We start from the raw sequence: 20,196 nt of genomic DNA on the forward strand, positions 1-20,196 counted from the left end.
CTGCAACAGTTTCATGAGTCAACCGTGCTCTAAGTCACATCTCACATTCAAATAATAAGCCTCTCTGGACATTAATTTAATGAGAGCTGCAATTTAACAATCTCTAAGTGCTACAAAAAGTGAATCAAGACATGGGAATGTTTATTGAACTGCTGTGGGTAATGTTATATCACAAGCTAGTGTGTGCAGTAGAGGTACAACTGATTTCAACTGTGTGTCAAAAACATGTCATTGACCTTGACTTTATAAATGGACTCTGTATAGCAGAGATCCTCTATATCTTAGTCATATTTATATGCAGTCAACTTGATGCATTGATGCTCTTTCATGCAAGTCGGTGAAAAAAAGCCCCAGACTGAAGCAAACTTGCAGTCACGACAGTCGTTCTTCTGGTATGCACACTGTCACTGAGACATGTTGCAAGTTGTCTGAGAAACAGTTAATGAAATTGTAAGAGAGTTAGGAGAGCAAACCATGGGAAACAGGAGCCAAAATATGAAGAAAAAAAACAAACAAACAAAAAAAAAACATCAAACCATACATCTCCCTAGGCACTGTCTCATCCGTATTTTTTGGTTCTTTGTGTTCTTTTTTTTCTTGTTCTTTGCAAATGAAATAAAATGAAACTGTCATTATAGTAGGACATGCAATCTGCTGTGGTGTAAAGTAACAAAGTACAAACCAGGGTCAGAAATGTATTGGGGGTTGGGGCAAAAATACCCCCAAGTTCAAGATAAGGAAGCAAAATTTGCTCCAACACATTTAAACAAAATCTATTACAGATGTCGCAACTAAACTAAAATGTGAAAATGAATGAAAAGTGTCAATTGCAGCATTAAATTTAGATCTGCTCATGTTGCATCAGATTTCTTTGTACTATATATATATTTTTTTTTGCAGCAGCATTGAACATTATAAACATTCACACACATTTCTGTTGAATTCAATAGCCAATCAGAGACTTTACACTAAGGGAAAAGAGAAGGAGTTTCTTTGCACTAGTGAAAACAAAGACTATAGAATAACACAAGGCGCTTCACTCGTACTGTTTTGAACGGGAGAAAGCGCAACGTGCAATATGGAGGAATAAGTCCCACCTTCTAAATAAGAGCCAATCGGCGATTAGTAAAGTCATTGCATCACTGCAGCGGTTGTTAGAACCTCTGGTTCCTATAGAAACAGTCAGACCCACGCCTCCGAAATGAGACACAAGAGATGCGCATTTAGGACTGCGTATGCGCATTAGCTTGATCTAGCCTGAAAAATAATTTTTTTTGTCATTATTTGAGCATTTAGAAAATTTATGAGACAGTTGTTGTTGATTGGTGATTTCAAATATAAAAATTTAATCGAAAGCTTGGCAAACAGCTTTGGAGAATTTGATGTTTCCTCATTCAAAGAGATAGGAGCTGCACTTGAATGCCTGAGAGGCGTTTCAAAGATGGCTGCAGAGTGAAATGACTTGTCTTAAATGGACTTTGGTTTAAATACTAGTTAGCTAAATGCTATTTGCACTAAGGCCCTGTTTCCACCAGAAGACAAAAAATGTACCAAGCACAATGTTCTCTCACCATTCCCGAATGTCAGAGCAGAAACGAAAGCTGCTGCTCTCCGTATGATTTTCTGTCGTCTCCTTTCACATTCTTATATAAAAACAGCAGGATATTGTTTTATATAATTTTGTCAGCCTCAATCAGTCAATGGTTGGCGGAGTTAGTGTAAATAGGCACTCCGTTAAATTAGTCATTGCTGAAAATGCCAGAGATTTCTTCAATGTGCTCACTGACTGAATTCTGCCCTCTCAATCCTCTCATAATAAACAATAAAGCACAGATACGATGTAAATAAGAGACTTAGTTTACAGTACAGACAGCATTTTTGCGAGAGTGCAGAGCTTGTGTTAGACAGAAGTCATGGAGTGCTTTAGTGATGGGGAACATTATTTGCTTGCTTTATGTATAAAATTTATTCCCAGTTTGAATCAAGTACATTCATTTAAAATATACTATTTGGTTTATGGAAAGAATATATTTCAAATGAATGTTCTTGATTCAAACTAAGAATAAACTGTATACATAATATGTACTTCTCTTTCACAAGGGACACCAACAGACGCAAAGTCATGACAAACAAATGAACCACAACAACAAAACCTGTTCATACACTACAGCAGTGTTTAGAAGTGGTGTAACTGATTAATCAATGCGCAGCTTGATAATTACAGTAACTGATGAGACAAACATTGCCTGAGAATCTGCATGAGGCACTTCAACTTATTCACTGTAATCATGTATGAAAGTCATGATGATGAACTCGCAGAGGAGCGATGAAGGATAATGAGAGAAAATCTGAGATATTAAGCACATTCACAGCATTAGAGTGGTTTTATTTAGCTCTTCTCCACCCATGATGCTCTGGGCTCACGCCCCACCTCTGCCACGAGCAGGTTGTTCTTAACATGCCCCATGGGCGGCTGCCGTCTGTTTCCTCAGTGTTGCTTTCTTTAGCTTGACTAATGATGTACTGTAAGCACATGCTCTAATAATATTAATAATTCAAAAGAGGAACATAGTTTTGTCTGGTTTGTTAAATGTGCTCTTTTTTAAATCACCCTGTGGTTATTGACGAATGCCTGTGGACACACTCATCTCAAGGACTTTTACTGTATATATGAACCTCATATTACATTTCCAGCAGAAAGTAAGTTATGGTCTATAAAATCACGGTAATACCACAGCACGCTTCGGTCCATGATTTGTTAGTAATGTTCTGTATCGCTTCTCGTGACCCTGAGGGAATGTGTGCATTATTTCTGAGCTCACACTTATTAGCAAATGTGGCTGAACAGGAAGGAACACATCATAATCTTCTAGATGTAAGTGTGTTTTTCAGCTGCCTTGGGAGAGCTCGCAAATCTCAGGATCACTGAGCAGAGATTCTTACGGCATCCAGGCATAAGAAGTGTTATGTTTAACACATGCTGAGCTCTGTGTTAAAAACGGACAGTGTTTGTAAGCTGTTTGTGTCTCCTCTAGTCAGCCCACTCGATAGACCCACTCAAGACCATAAAAAAAAATAGAACACACTCATGTGCAAACAGTTTTGCACACAAAAATAAAATGTTACCTTTATTTTATTTCATTGTTATTTACCAGTCCCTTTATTGTTGATATCTTTTTATCACAGTAACCTCAACCTTTTAGCTTCATGCATTCTTTTTTTTTTTTCAACAGTTGAATGTGAGTAAGTTTCATAAAAAAAGAAAACATTTTAAAGAAAAAGCTGAGAAAACTACGAATATTAGAATCCATGTGCTTTTTTCCTGCTAACACGTTCATGGGTCATATCCGATCTGTGGCATATGGGAGGAAAAAAAAATCTTGACAATTGTAATGTAACATTGACAATTGTAATGTAAATGAAGCCACACAACAGTACAGCACAGCAGCATCTGTCATACGCTCAACACACACAGTTCATCCTCTGGGTCTCTGTTATTGTCGTTGCAGTGTGAGGGTGGCACTTCTGTTTATGTAACTCCTCTGAGTTTCACCTCCCCCTCTAAAACACCTCCAAATACACTATTCCCACAATACAACACAAACACAAAATACCAAACCTCTCATTATAACATCCTGTCCACAGCAGCACACCAAATCAAATCAAGCTTTACTTTATTCCAGGAAGAATCATTTATTTATCTTCTTTTGCCATAATGTACGCCAGTAAACAGGAACAGTAGGCAGTACACTAGATAGATTTGCATTTCCTAAAGGAAATAGCAGTGCCTGCAAGGCAGAAAAAGAGCAGTGTTAACACTGTTATGTTTAGAATTTGGTTCTGTATAAAATAAATGCTGCATCAGTGCTATTCATTTTGCTGTTATCAACAAGTGCACATTATTTTCTGTTTGGTTGTGTAAGCGAATGAACAAAAAAATTGGGGTGCTATTGAAAACTTTACAAAAGACAAACTTTGTCGTGAAATGGAAATGAGGAGCAGGACCACATACAGTCAACAGGTAATGGTAATATATTCGGAACATAGGCTAAAATTTTGCTGAAATCAACTGGATTCAGTCAGATTTACTGAATAGAAAGTGTTTGTGTGCAAAAGTTGAGGAGTTCACTACAGTATTTGATGCTGCTTCAATAACGCTTATGTTGCAAAATATTCTGTTGATAAATAGGTTTACAGTGCATCTGCAATGTGTCTTAACAATAGTGATTTTCTGAACTCATGTTGCTAAAACTGTAAGTTCTGAATGAGTCAAACATAGGAATTAACAGGTCTTTTTGACTCATTTTCCTACAACTCTTGCTCTGCTCTCAGCTGGTGGGTTTGTGTAAGTAGATTTGGTCATCAGTGCGTCAATGTGTTTCTGATGATGTCAATGAGCTGTGACTATGAGATAACACTCAGAGAGTGTACGCCGACCTTGAAGATGAGGAAATCACAGCGCTCCTGACCTCCATCTGTCAGTGTGTGGATGCTGAGACCGAAACCTCCAGCACTACATACAGGCAGCAGATGGATTGCTAACCTTTCAACTAAGCCATTGAGATGCACACAAAACAGTGTTTATATAATACAGTAAAGAAGTAGTAACTTGTTGATTAGTTTGCCTTCACCATCCAATCCAAATATGGATAACAGGTGCAGATTATTTTTGTATTTTTGCACAGTTCATTGCACAATATTATGTTATGACCTCAAAAGACACCAAAAAGTGAAGTGACGTGTGGCCAATTATGGTGTCCCATACTTATAATTTGTGCTCTACATTTCACCCATCCACATGCACACACACAGCAGTGAAGAAGCTATTTTTTTTCTGCGGCTCCCGGGGAGTGACTGGGGGTTAGGTAGGTACCTTGCTCAGTTAACTCAGTTATAGGTATTGAGAGTGGAAGAGAGCGTTGCTCATCCACTCCCCCCTTATGCCATAGTGCATATTTTGTGAACTAATACATACATATGTGTGTTTTTTGACATAGTAAACTTGCTCAGTAGCTCCCCTGGTACAACACTACACTTGCGATGTGGAGAGCCAAAAACACAATCAAGCCTAGAAAAAAAAACATTGAACCACCCCTTTAAAATGCAACACAATATTAACTTTTTTTTTATTGATCTGTTGTATAAAATCAATATCACATTTGCTTGTGCTATTTGGAACAAAAACCGTACTCATGTTATATTGCTTAACTATATTATGATATAAATATGAGACAAAAACTCATAAAGGGGCACTTTTGCCCTGATATCTTACATCATGCAGTGAGTTATTGCCCTGCATCATATTTGTCACCAATCAATTGTGTGAAATATAAGACGAACTACGTAGGTCTGGGTGGGTGCATTAAATGTGTTAATAATTTTAATGTGTTATTTTTCCCCATAACTAGTAATAATTTGTTGATGACAGTAATGAGATATGAATTTACTTGCCACATGCTGCAGCTCCTCAGAAAACATCAGCAGAGAATTGTAGCGTTACTGTGTTTATATGAACAAGGGAAGCTGTTATTACTGAAGACACATTGATCAATCATGACTGCAGGGTGTCTCTGGACTGAGGTGGAGGGGCTGGTGATTTCAGACCACTGATATCTGTCTGATAAGCTCATTACATGTTGAACAACACACTGGGGTCAGCATTCATTCAGCCAGCTGAGATAATGCATTAGTTTGACCTTTAGACTGCAGTTAACGCTACAGGCTTTATACACGATGAGACCAAGAGAAATAAAAGCACACACTCTCCTCCCATAAATCATCAACACCCTTAATGAGGACCATCCATAACCCACACAATTACACTTCTGCATATCATACTGCTACGCAAGAGTCCTCCAAAGGAACAACGAGGCACTGGTAAAACATCTACTATAACACTGGTGCATGCATAGTCCTATAAGTTGTATAAAGTCAGCCAGTCGGATTTGAGCTTGTTAGATGTGGCAAATGCTTTCCAGTTATGTGAGTGGATCCATCAGACTGTGATCTCAGTGAACTACATGAGAGCTGACTAAATGGAGCTGGCCTTAGATCTGTGTAAAATCTTCTTTAAATTGAGAGGTCAAAGCTCCATTTATGTATGTGAGCAGTGAGGTGGAATTGTACTTGTGAAATCACTTCTTTCTTTTGTCATGTCAATTAGACCGCTCTCCCTCAGTGAGGAGAAAAATCACGTAACTGTGACTTCACAATCACAGCTGAGAAAGAGCAAAACTTCACAGTTAATGACACGCTGGGAAAAGAGCAGTATTTCAGATTGTAACACTTAGATTAAAGGATTATTTGTTTAGCGAAAGACAGCATCATTTTATTAAGAATGACAATTTACAGTACCATGTATTGCATCTTGTTATTTTAAGCAGCCTATAAAAGAACACTGTTTAACCAAGAATGAGTCTTTAAAGTGCTCATTATAAACAGTACTCACTAATGGATTGAAAGATACTCTACATCCAGCCCCAGTGGAGGCCAGTAATGAAGATATCAATATGTTCAGAGGCTCTGAAGACAGAAAAACACTGAGATTCTCTGGGGACTTGACAGATCATTTGTTCCAATTTAATCCACATGTAAAAATCAAAGCTGCATATGAAATGCTGAAAACATCAGATGCAGAAACACATCGATCTGATTGTGACGCACAACACTGTAGATCTGTTTGAAGCCTACCTCAGACAGATGCTTCTGTACATAATCACAAAATTAAATAACATTTAATCAATCTTTTTAGCCTACAGCATGAACAGTATACAAGATATAGTAGTATATAGTTTAAAGGTCAAGTGTGTATTTTTTTTATTTTTTTTGGATGGTAACATTTAGAAATGCACATTATTATCAGCACAACATCAGAATCGGCAGATAAAGGCTTAAAATGTAATAATCAGCAATGGCCCAAAATGAAAAAATTATGCCAGTATGCCTTGCTGACAAGATAACGTGTTGATTATGCAGCTGCAATAACTCACGTGTGCAACTTTCGCCTCTATGGCGATTACATTCCCAGACATTTTATGACTTTTTTCTTGCCAGCGTGATTACATTTTGTTAGAGGTCCCACTGGTGCGACCACCATGTTGCCCAACTGATAAGAGCTGTCATTTCTGTTGCATATGAATACAATCAAATGGCAAACTAAACAAAAGAGGAACAAAACAGTTCCGGCTCGGACCAATATCAGAAAGCACAGCACCAGCTCAGAACACGAGCCAGTCTCGATCATAAGACACTGTTACCACACAGCGCTGGGAGATCCAGTGAGAAATCGTTATAATTCGCCACATTATTAATAACATCACTGAGAGATCTAGTGATAAGTATTCAAATTCAGCACAGAATTCTTTGTTATAAACCATATCAGATCAAACAGATCTGACGGGGAAACCAGGAGAAACACTGTGCCATGAATGAACAAGTTATAGAAGGCTTTTCAGTCCACAAATCACCAACATTCACCATGGATGTAATGAAGTAATGCTAACTGTAACCATGGTATTGTGGCAGAAACAGTCAAATGCTTTTACATTATTCATTTCAGTGCAGCCTTTTGAGAGATTTTCAAGTGCTTCACACTTTTTCCAGTGCTTTAAAGCTCTAAATATTATCAAAATTTAAATGTTATTTTTAATGTGATGACCAAAAATAATAATACATTTTTAAACATTCCCTATAAAAATTGTTTTTTTTTATATGTTACTGTTGTTAATAAAGCCCATTTTATCTGCAACTCAAGCTTTACTGTCAAATGTGCATTTCCCCAGCCCCCATGCAACCAAATCAGGTGCTGGTGCCACCATCTGTAGAACTTAGTGGCACCGGTGCCTCTGTTCTCAAATGTTAGTCTGGAGCCTTGGATTCAATGTTTTAGATTGCCGCCTTGAACTTGTGAATGCAAGAACAAAAGGACATGTCCGGTGTGTGATACCCGTCAGTTACCCTCTACTCTCTACCCAGGAGTGCCCAATCCTGTTCCTGGAGATCAACCTTCCTGCAAAGTTCAGCTCAAACCCTGATCAAACTGAATCAGCTAATTGAGATCTTCAGGAGCACTTGATAATTATGGACAGGTGTGTTGATCAGGGCTGAAGCTGAACTTTGCAGGAAGGTAGATCTCCAGGAACAGGATTGGGCCCTCCTGGTCTAACGCTCTAGAACTTTACTAACATTTATTTAGCTCTAACAAGAAACCGTTTGGTAAGGAGACCTTAGAATGAAAAAAATACATTTTTTTCTCAATATTAACTGAAATAATTCATTTATTGTTCCCACACAGGAGAGACTTTGTGTTGTTTCCAAACAAAGGAAAAAAATATGTATATCATTATCTGCATCGGCTCTTGGTCAAAATGAGTTGAAAACTATTGGTATATCAGATATCGGCAAAAGACTGTATGAGATGAAGAGAGTTCTTTATAAAAATATTTTTAATTCTACATGGTCCAGGTCATATTGTGTTCTCTGAGACAACGGGAGAATCAGTACCTGTACGGCCTAAAAAGCAGAAAAAGGTCTGAAGCAAGAAGACAGAAAGATCGACAAAGACAAAAAACAAGTGTAAACATTGGTATGGTGTACACAAGGTGGAAAGATTTGATGATGGAGAAAATTATTTAAAATTATAAATAATAATAATAATAATAATAATAATAATATTTAAAATTCTTTGGAGTATTTATTTGGACAAGTAAGGGAATTAATTATTGTAATGGTGATCTTAAATCTTGTGTATTCATATTCAAATTTCTGTGATCTAGCCAAGTCAGAAGTGTGACATGGAAACATTTGTTAAAACAATAAACAATAAGCTTATTTTAAGATAGTCAAATGAATCAAATGATTTACCAATAACTAATTTCAAATTCATAACTGCTTGTAGATGGATCTTTCACAATAGTGAAGCAACTGCTGAGATTCATCGTTGAACGATCATGTGACATCAATACTTGACATACAAAACACACAACAATGGTGACACTCAACAAATAAAATAATAATGATAAGCTCTGAAGATTACAAAATAAACCAGCAACACAAACTGCTAAAAGTGAACCAAATATAAGTTAATCTGCACAGATAAGCATCAACAAAACTCCACAGCATAATCTGTTCATGCCGCATTGCTGCTGAGTACCTTCATAGTACACGTGCACATTTTTGTGTTTTCCAATACAGTAAACTCACAGTAAAACCAAGCTTTGTTTACAGAAGAATTGTAAAAAGCTGATTAAAATAGCCAGCAAAGTACTGTAGATTTTACAGTCTGACAGTGCAGTTTGATACAAGAGAAGTCTTACTGTGAAAGAACTGCAGTTATGAACATGGAACATAATATAATTTTACACAAAAACAGTGTAGAGATGAGGGTGGCATGTTTTGATCTACCTAGCAACCACAGCATAGCAACTGCATACCAATTTGCATAGGGGGTGCTTACTTTTAAAAGTGAAAGTTCAATTAAAAAAGGACGACGAAAGGTGAAAGTTGGTCATGGCCAAGTGAGTTTATAAAATAAAATTGTTATTATGCCTACCAAGTTCCTACGTAAGACCTAGTATATACTTGCTTACAAATTCAACACAATGGAATAAAAAAAAAACAAAAAAACACTCTTCTGGCAACCACCCACAATACCCTGGCCTAGCCGGCAGGTTCTTATTCACGCAACTCACTCACATTTTCTTCAGAAATTGCACACTGCAGCTTTAAATAATAGTGAAGATGGTTTATCCATGTGTCTTGAGGGTTCGGGCATCAGCTAAAGAAAGATGAAGTACGAGGGCAACAGAGAAAAGAGATGTGAAATGAGCAATGTTCAGATGAAAGCCCATGATGCAGGGCTGGATGGATGCAGCTTTGGGGTCAAAACGAGCCTGCGGTCGAAGCACATGCTCACACCAGGAGGAGAAGAGCTTATGAGATCAGCAGCCCTGACCCTCTGACTCACACACAACCACAAACACACACACACTCTCTCTATGGTATGGGATTAGTTTCTCGTTACAAGTATTGCAGCCACGGATCAAAAAATAATAAGCGTGAATCAAAAATATGAAAACGCATGTAAAAATATATTGCACAAAACTGAAAAACAAATGCAAAATTACCAGAATATCAAACAACGTGGTCACGGATCGAAAAATAATTAATACGCTTGTGCTGTTTTTCCATATTCTGCGCCACTAGTTCTACAATATTTCTACAATAATAAAAATATATTTCTCTAATAAGTCACTTTAGCTTTAGTGTTGTATAACAATTTTTGTATTTATTGTACTCCCTTTTTTTGACACACTGTCAGTAAATAAAATATACCTGATTTTCACTAAAGAGTAATATTGTTGTTTTATCTAGAGTAATATTGTTACAAATGGCTATAACTTGCTTAGAGATTGTTACATGTAGACAAAATTTCATCTGAAAGTCTAAAACATCCAAATATAACTTTTTAAAGGAAAAACTCCAAACTTCAGGAGGTTTTGTGTGAGTTATCAGTGAAAAGCAGAATTTTTTTTGCTGGCATTTTTCTTAAAATTCTGGAAATCTGATCCATTCTAAGACAAAATAAATGTAAAATTGGGAATTTAAATGAGCTAGACTTAAACTGCAAGTTGTCCTGTTCAAAATTATATATGGTACTTGATGCTGACTGCTAGAATGGGTAAGAAAACCAAAGAAAAGAGTCAGGAGCCCCGAAAATGCTCTAGGTCTTTAAGGGTCAAGGGTTAGGTCACTCATAAATGAAAATTCAGTCGTGCCAAATCTACACTGAAAAAGGTGGTAACCTGGAATTTGTTACTTTAAAGATCTATTAGGAATTTCATATTCCTAATTTAACCCATGTACTTTTAGTGACATAAATTAAAGGGATAGTTCACCCAAAAATGAAAATTCTGTCATCATTTACTCACCCCCGTGTTGTTCCAAACATAAATTTCTTTGTTCTGTTGAACACAAAGGAAGATCTTTTGAAGAAAGTTTGTAACCAGGCTGCTTTGGGGCACCACTGACTTCTATAGTAGGAAAACAAATACTATGGAAGTCAGTGGTGCCCCAGAACTGTTCAGTTCCCCACATTCTTCAAAATATCTTCTTTTGTGTTCAACAGAACAAAGAAATGTATACAGGTTTGGAACAACTTGAGGGTGAGTAAAAGATGACAGAATTTTCATTTTTGGTTAAACTATACCTTTAATGTATTTAGGTGGATTCAGTGATATTACATAATCTTTCTGACTTGAATAAAATTAGTTAATTAAATGTCAGTGTATTTGCTGTTTTTTTATACAATTAAACTGAACAGTGATTTCCAATTTTCTATGTGAAAGAAGGTAAGATGTTTTAGTCTGTTCCTTACACAAAGCCAACAAATGTCCTCAGAATACTTCTATTATTATTTCACCGTAATTGTTTGTGTTTCACAGAAAGAAGAATGTCACACAGGTTTGGATTGATGTCAGGAAATCAGAAAATATAAAGTATTCCTTTAAGTTATACAAGAATCTAAGATAAAAATAAGAAAACTTTAAAAATGATTGAAGAAATAAATGATATACAAATTTACTCTTAATGTAAGTAAAAGTCATAATGAACATACTGCATAAACTAATTCTGAACTTACAGTCTACAGCAATTTAGACCCATTAAAACAACAACAAGCATTTAAATCTCTCATAAGCCTCTCCTTAATGTGGGTTAGACGCTAATGTGAGGCTAATCTAGTGAAGAAAACACACATAACTGGCCTTGTGTGGTTGGATGTCTGAGTAAGCAGCACTCAGGGGACACGCGAGGGCCAGCAGGTCATATCTGACCACTATAATGAGCCTCCCCTCAGAGCAAAGATAAGAAGCACACACACACACACACACACAGAGCAGGGGGAAGAGAGAGAGGAGGAGGACTCTATCTGCGAGGCATAACGCTGAAGTCTTAGTAAACACAATAGTTTCACAGCAAGCACACTTTACATGATGACTATGATGCTAAATGTACGTGGATCTTAACAAACACAGCTCTTTAACACAGTGCCGATGGCAGTGCGAGCAAGTGTGTGTGTGTGAAGAGAGAGAAATACAAGCATTTACTCACATCTGTGTCAGGGCCCTTGTCAGCCCCTGGACAGGAGAACGAAACAAACTCATGGCACCTTTTGTGGACCACAAAACAGCACACTGTGAATGAGAAGAAAGGGGAAATTAGATCAAAAACAAACACATTCATTTCACATTTACATCAAACCTATAAATACTACTGAAATTTTGTAATTTATAGATACCAGTTTCATTATTAATTAAACATACTACTTTATTTAAACATTAATAGATAAATAATTGTTGTATTATGTTTTTATGTCCAACAACCCTACATGGATTGATGGTTATATGTAATATCTATTCTGATAGATCTGTGAATTGCTACAGCAGTCAGCGGCTCTCTCTCCTCATCAACAATTCAGACATAAAATTTAAAAACATCCTTTACACTTTAATAATGGATTTACAGCTATATTGATTCTGACTCCCTCTCAGATGAAACATTGCTCTGAGAGTCCTGAAGGAGACGCACATGCTGCACTGTTTTTGCAGAACTGCTCCCATGAGCAAACGCTTTCCCAAAGCGCACATTTTCCCATCAGTCTGTAAAATGCTGCCTACTGCTGCTTTGGGCAAATCAATTCCAAGGTTTCTGTACCTGAGCCATTTTTAATCAATAGCGTTTTTTTCCAGCACCAACTTACAATGCTGTGCATCAAAAAAAGCATTATATGCCACAACTGAATTCCATACACTTTGATGCATCACATTATCATAAATAGCTCATGATTATTACAGATCAAAACAAAAGACATGCTCTGACAACAACAAAGTTTAAGGTGTCTTTGATGCAGCATTAAATTTACACAGGTGCCAATGATTCTGGGGGAACCAAAAAATGGTTCATATTAAAATCAATCAGTTTTACTATCTAAAATATTATAATTATCTGAAAGATTTTAATCGGTTTTGGTTCTGATAACAGTTCTTGGATGTGTTCATTCTTCTGCTCCAACCTACAGCACAGCCAGAATAGTCAGACTGATTCTTTTGAGATTTTGTTCAGAATCAATCAAAACAATCTTTAAAGGTAAAGTAGTAAAGTGGCACCTAGCAGAATTACAAAAATAAAGCATATTTTGCAAAGGCATGTCTCAACAGGTAAAAGAGGGCTACATTCAATAAAAGGTCTACATATTAGGAATACTTTTAGTTGTGTTGCTATGTGTCATAAGTAAGCAACTGAGTAGCTTACTTATAATAAACCCATCCAACGTATCTGCACTGGGCACTTTTTTTTTTTTTAAATGACATGGCAACTGTTTGAGGCTTTCCACACTGGACACATCAAAGAGGTGGATACATTTTTGGTCAAGTCTTGTATTTCACAATTTGAGCTTGATGAATCTTGACACTGTCACATTCCACACCCGTAAGACCTTTGTTCATCTTCGGAACACAAATTAAGATATTTTGATAAAATCTGATGGCTCAGTGAGGACAATTAACACTTTCAGATGCCCAGAAAGGTACTAAAAACATATTTAAAACAGTTCATGTGACTACAGTGGTTCAACCTTAATATTATAAAGCAACAAGAATATTTTTTTGTGCACCAAAAACACAAAATAATGACTTTATTCAACAATATCTAGTGATGAGCAATTTCAAAACACTGCTTCATGAAGCTTTGAAGCTTTACAAATCTTTTGTTTCGAATCAGTGGTTCGTATCACGTATGAAACTGCCAAATGACGTAAATAAGCCTTGTTTACTGAAATCACGTGACTTTGGTGCTCCGAACCACTGATTTGAAACAAAAGATTCGTAAGGCTTCGAAGCTTCATGAATAGTGGTTTGAAATTGGCCATCGCTTGTTGAAAAGTCGTTATTTTGTTTGTTTGTTTTTTGCGCACAAAAAGTATTCTCGTTGCTTTATAATATTGAGGTTGAACCACTGTAGTCACATGAACTTTTAAATGTCTTTAGTAGCTTTCTTGGCATCTGAAAGTGTTAATTATCTTGCTGTCAATGCAGGCCTCACTGAGCCATTGGATTTCACCACAAATATCTTAATTTGTGTTCTGGAGATGAACGAAGGTCTTTTGGGTGTGGGACGACATGAGGGTGAGTAATTAATGACAGAATTTCCATTTTTGGGTGAACTAACCCTTTAAATCCAAACAGCGACTTTTTTTTTTTTTTGGCCAGGCAGTGTAAATGGAGTAAAAGTCCTCACAGGTTGCTGGAAGGTGCTCTTGTGCTGGTCTCTTGTATTACACACAGCTGAGAGGGGAGATCTGTTTAAATGTCACCAGCATCAGCTACATTATCGGCACAAATTCCTCCCACAAACAGCCAAGAGCTGGGAATGACTCCAATCCATCTAGCCCCTGTCAACAGCTCCATACAAACACCACCCTTCAATTTATATTGGGCTACAGTCATTTAGATTTATAGTGTCGAGTCTGGCATCTCATCCAGTTACATCATCCTGACACATGACAGACTGTGTGAATGATGACAATGATGAGACATGCATTAACGAATATGAGTGATCGGATGATATGAAAACATGCCACATCAATTATCGTGCTGAACTAATAAAACATTTGCATCATAGTGGGTGAATGATGCAGTCTAAGATGAGTGCAGATTTTGCAGAGGAACTCAACTAACAATAGATTCCAATGGACTATTTTATTTGTTGCTTTTTTTGTAATTTACATTTGTCTCAACTTGTCAGCCATCTTGGAATTAGTTTTTCTCTTAGCATGTTTTTTTTTTTATTTTATTTTTTTATAGACTTTATTCAAATACAAACATTTAAGGCATATTTAACAATCATAAATCAGTGTTTCGTGTTGATACAGCATTTAAAGAGAAACAGAACAAACAGAGAAGAAAAAAAAAAAAAGGAAAAAGGGGGGTCTTAATCTAATAACATATACGAGTCCAAAGCCGAAAGAAGTTTCAGGGCATTTCTGTCCATCATCCATTGAAGGGATTTTGCAAATAACTTCAAATCATTTTTCCATCCCGTGAAATGGGGTTTAACCTTTAAATACTTGCATCTGTGGATAAAGTGTTTTCCTAACACAATCAGGTTATTTATCAAAAATTCTATATTTTTATCATTTATAAACACTCCAGCTTTAATCGATGTCATATGCAAAGGATGTAACAATATATCTTTAGATTGTATCCAATTTTGAAATGAAAGCCAAAATTCATTTACCAATTCACACTGAAAGAAAATATGCTCTACCGTTTCAATGTCTTTCTCACAAAATCCACATGAATTGTTTTCCCAATTAAATCTCTCATGTAAAAAGGAGTTGGATGGATAGATGTCATTTAAGATTTTGAATGTTACTTCTTTAGCCTTGGGAAGAATTGGGTATGATAAATATCGTTTCCTTATTTTTTTCGCTTTTTCCACACTAAAGTCTTGCAGAACATATTTTCTTTTCAGTTGATTAGGATAATACTGTTTAGATAAGATATTTCTAATAAACTTATTTGTAAACTGTTTGCTATTTAAATTAATACCTTCAATGCAAAGTGATCTCATTTCTGATTTAGAGTTAGAATATATTACAAACTGCTGAATCATTGTTTTCAGGGGTGCTGGGATGGCCTTTATCGCTCTATTGTATTCTCTAATTGGGCACTTGAAATTAAATTTATCACAAAAGTCACTGTAATATAGCAAATTACCAAAATTATCCATCAAATGACTTACTGCCCATATACCTTTTTCCATCCAAGTACCGAAAAACAATGATTTCCTATTACTCAGAATATATCTGTTGTTCCACAAAGGTGTATTGTGTGGTGTAAAGTTGTGTTTAAACATTAGTTTCCAGTACAGAAGAACTTGTTGGTGGAATTCAGATAATTTTACAGGTAATTTGTATACATCATAGTCACAACGCAAAAGTAAATCAATTCCACCCATCTTTTGAAAAATAGCATTTGGGATAGTAAACCAAAAAGCATCTTTGTGACAAACAAAGGACTTCAACCATTTCAATTTTAGTACACCATTCATCACAGAAAAATCTATGACATTCATGCCACCCTCTTCAATACTCTTAATCATGTCAGCTTTTCTAATGTAATGGCATTTATCCTTCCAAATAAATTGGAAATTTATCTTGTTTAATAAATTGATCATATTATCTGATATTTCTAAAGAGAAGGCAGGGTAAATAGCTCTGGATATACTCTCCATCTTGGATAATAAAACCCTACCGAAAATTGTTATATCCCTTTGTAGCCAGGAATTCAATATCGCTTTACATTTATCAATATTTCTAAGAATGTTTTCTTTTTCCCTTATTTCTTTATGTCTGGTGACCGTGATGCCCAAATATCTGACTTCTGTTTTAACCTGTATATTCTCAATTACACGAGCTGGATGATTGTGTAAAGCAAGAATTTCACATTTTTTAATGTTCAATGTAACACCTGATGCTTTTGAGAACTGACTGATTGAATCCAACGCTGTGGAGATCTGCCTTTCATCTTTTAGAAATAGAGTCGTATCGTCTGCAAACTGACTTATGATAATGTGTTTTCCCATGATGTTTAAGCCATCAGATTTATTCATTTTAATCATGATAGACAGTAGTTCAGCAACCAATATAAATAATAAAGGCGAGCTGTTGCAGCCCTGTCTAATGCCCCTCTTAACTCTGAACCGTGAACATGTGCCATGTTCCAGAGATACACAACTGTTTATATCATTGTAAAGCAGACTAATTAAATTTGTAAATTTCCGTCCAAAACCAAAAAGATTTAAAGTTTCTAAAATAAAGGGATGTTCTACCGAATCGAAAGCTTTGTAGAAATCTAAAAAAACAATGAAACCCTGATCTGCAAACATTTGACTGTAATCGATTAAATCTAATACCAATCGTATGTTATTATGGATAGATCTTCCAGCAAGGAAGCCAGATTGTGTTTCATTTATTATCTGGGGCAAGCCTTTTTTCATTCTAGCTGCAATAATTCCCGATAATAATTTGTAATCAGTATTCAAAAGCGTAATGGGTCTTAAATTATCTAGTAATCTTTTGTCTTTGCCATGTTTGGGAATAAGTATTATTAAGCCCTGCTTCATGGTTGTCATTAATTCGTTCTTAGCTATGCATTCTTGAATTGCCTTAAATAACATTTGTCTAATATCTTTCCAAAAGAATCTATAAAATTCGGCTGTGAGCCCATCCGTACCTGGGGATTTATTCAATGATAATCTTAAACTCACATCATCCAGTTCTTCAATTTTTAATTCTGACTCACAAAGTTCTTTAAATGAATCATCAATCTTGGGTATGAAGTCTTTAATTTTATTTAGAAAATTTGAAGAATGTTGTTGGGAATATGCAGAAGTGTAGAGATTATTATAAAATGCAAAGACCGTCTTCTCAATGGTTTTATTATCCTTACACTCTGATCCATTTATCAATAGGCTTGATATTGCCTTATTTTCCTGTCTTCTCTTCTCTAAATTGCTGAAGTACGAGGTGTTCTTTTCTCCTTGCTCTATCCACTTCGCTCGCGATCTCACAAACGCACTTTGAGCTCTTTTGCAATACATATCATCTAATTTGGACTGCAGTATTAATAATTTGTCTTTATCTTCATTGTTTAATTCTGCCTTATCACAGTATTTACTAATTTCTTGGAACAAGTTACATTCTTCTCTTCTTTTTTTCAAGGCAATCTCCTTACTAAATTTTATGGAACTTTCTCTAATTCTATATTTCACAAATTCCCATTTACAGCAAAAACCATTTATAGTCTCATTATTTTCAATTTCAGTTATTATTTCTTTTATCTTTTTACAATATTCTTCATTTTTTAACAGACTAGCATTAAATTTCCAGTAGCCTTTATTTTTCCTTATTCTATCAACTGGATTTAACTTCATTTCTACAATACAATGATCTGTTAATGGGGCTTTAGAAATCGAGATATCTGAGGCAAGTTCTCCAAGCGAGTAATCCACCAGCCAGTAGTCAATCCTAGATTTACAGGTATTATTTGGTTTAAACCAGGAATATTGTTTTACACCTGGATTTATGCTTCTCCAAATATCTATCAGGTGATTTTTATTCATAAATTCCTCTATTGTATGGTTTAAGTGGTAGGTGTCAAATTTAGTGGGCCATCTATCTTCCCATTCGTCAGGTGTCATATTCCAGTCACCTCCCATTAAAATAAAGTCTGTAGGATAAACTATTTTGAGTTCTGATAAAGTATTTGTAATTTCTTCAAGCATTTGTTTATTTTGGGCAACAGTTCTATGACCATACACATTAATTAGTATGAAAAAACAACCATCAATTTTTAGAACCACCATCATCACCATCAACTCCTTGGTTATCTGTCCTGTATGTGACTATATCACCTGGAAACCTATTAAAACAAACTGCAACACCAGCAGACTTATTGGTCCCATGACTAAACAGTATTCGATCACCCCATTGGTTAGACCAAAACTTAACATCCACTTCGGAAGAATGAGTTTCTTGTAATAACAGACATTGTGATTTTCGCCCTTTACAAAATAAAAATAATGCTTTTCTTTTGACTAAATCTTTTAGACCCCTCACGTTTAACGAAGCAAATGAGACTGAACACTTGAACATTACTGAACAGGAAATATTTAAACTAAGAAAATAAATAAAGAAGAAGAAAAAAAATATTAAGAACTTAGTTCAAAGCTTATTAACGCTGATTAGCAAATACAACAATAGTCCCATGTCCTCTTAACACACTCCTTCAAACCTCTAATGTCAGAAGATCAAACCTTTCCTTCGTTTAACCAATTCGACGACCCTCTATGTATCCGTGCGGTCCGCGGTAATAGGCACGCTTTCCTTCCCGACGAGCCTGTTCAATCTGCGGCCACAGTTTTTTCCTTGCCTCTCTATCCTCTAATGGTAGCATCTCGGCAAGGCGGACACCTTTCTCTCTGCACACCGGGGAATCCTTGCAGCGACGCCATAACTCCTCCTTGACAAGTCTCCGGACAAATAACAACTACATGTCTATTCCTGTTGTCTTCTTTTCGTCCGACTCTGTGGACAATATCAATCGCTTCTTCGAGCTGTCGCTGTTCCATGTCAGGGGCGATCTCCTTGAACAGTTGTATGACGTCTGTTCTAATGTTCTCGTCCTTTCTTTCTGATAAACCTTTCAGTTTCAGACACCATCGCATCTTATATCTCTCCTGGTCCCTGATTCTCTCTTTAAGCTCTTGATTTTCTTTGCACAGACGTTCATTGCACTTTTCTAACTCGATGACTTTCCCCTTGCATTCCTTAACTTCTTCAGCATTGAACTGCACGGCTTTTGATAGGCTAGCAATCATGCTGCTACTCTGTTTAGCTTGCTCTCGCAATTGCGTCAGTTGCTCATTAAAGTTCTTCTCTAAACTCTGAATGGCTTCCAGTATGGTCAAGTTAGACACCTCGTTTTCTTTTAATGTAGTTTTGCTCTTTTTCCCAGCTGGAATCTTACTCGGAGTTATTGGCGTAGTCGAGTCTTTTCTTTTACTAATTGTGTTAACCTCCATATCGTAGTCATGATCTGTAGACTGTTCGAGGATCTTTGTGCTCATCGCAGCTTGCTTTTTTTCACTGTCCCCTTCTTTAATTATCAGTCTGGCCGGTTTGATCATACTTTTTAATTGTTTGGAGCGTTTTTATCAGCAGGTAATCAGATTTGGGACAATTTCTCTTCCGTCTCTGACGCGAGCGACTGTTCAACACGCCATCTTGCCCGGAACTTTCTCTTAGCATGTAGCAATGATTTTTTTCCCAAACCAGTTTAGCGCAAACTCCGCCCCACAGCCAATTTTAAAGATTTCATTACTCATGTCAATCACAGTGCTGATTGTCTACACAATGCTACAACAGATAATAACCCTGTACCGTACCCTACACCCTATCCTTAACCAATGAAACTGGATGCAAGAAAAATCATGCATAGCAATGCAGCTATCTATAAGTTCTGCGGTTGCCTTTAGGCTAATGGAAAGAATAATATTAGACTGGATAATGTTGCTTCCTGCCTTCTGAATCAATCTTCATGCCAGGAGAATGCCTATGATGCCTAAAAATGCTGAATA

The 20,196-nt window shown here is 36.3% G+C and overlaps 1 protein-coding gene across 1 annotated transcript in view; it reads right to left on the minus strand.

Moving 5' to 3' along the window:
• prkcab (protein kinase C, alpha, b) overlaps window positions 1-20,196 on the minus strand; it is a 219,354-nt gene that overhangs the window by 126,389 nt on the left and 72,769 nt on the right. Inside the window, exon 3 of the mRNA XM_067382826.1 lies at window positions 12,109-12,191. Within this exon, the coding sequence (XP_067238927.1) occupies window positions 12,109-12,191 (83 nt within the window). The remainder of the gene's footprint in view (window positions 1-12,108; window positions 12,192-20,196) is intronic.

The sequence above is a fragment of the Chanodichthys erythropterus genome, chromosome 3, assembly GCF_024489055.1.
Source record: "Chanodichthys erythropterus isolate Z2021 chromosome 3, ASM2448905v1, whole genome shotgun sequence".
Classification (NCBI taxonomy): domain Eukaryota; kingdom Metazoa; phylum Chordata; class Actinopteri; order Cypriniformes; family Xenocyprididae; genus Chanodichthys; species Chanodichthys erythropterus.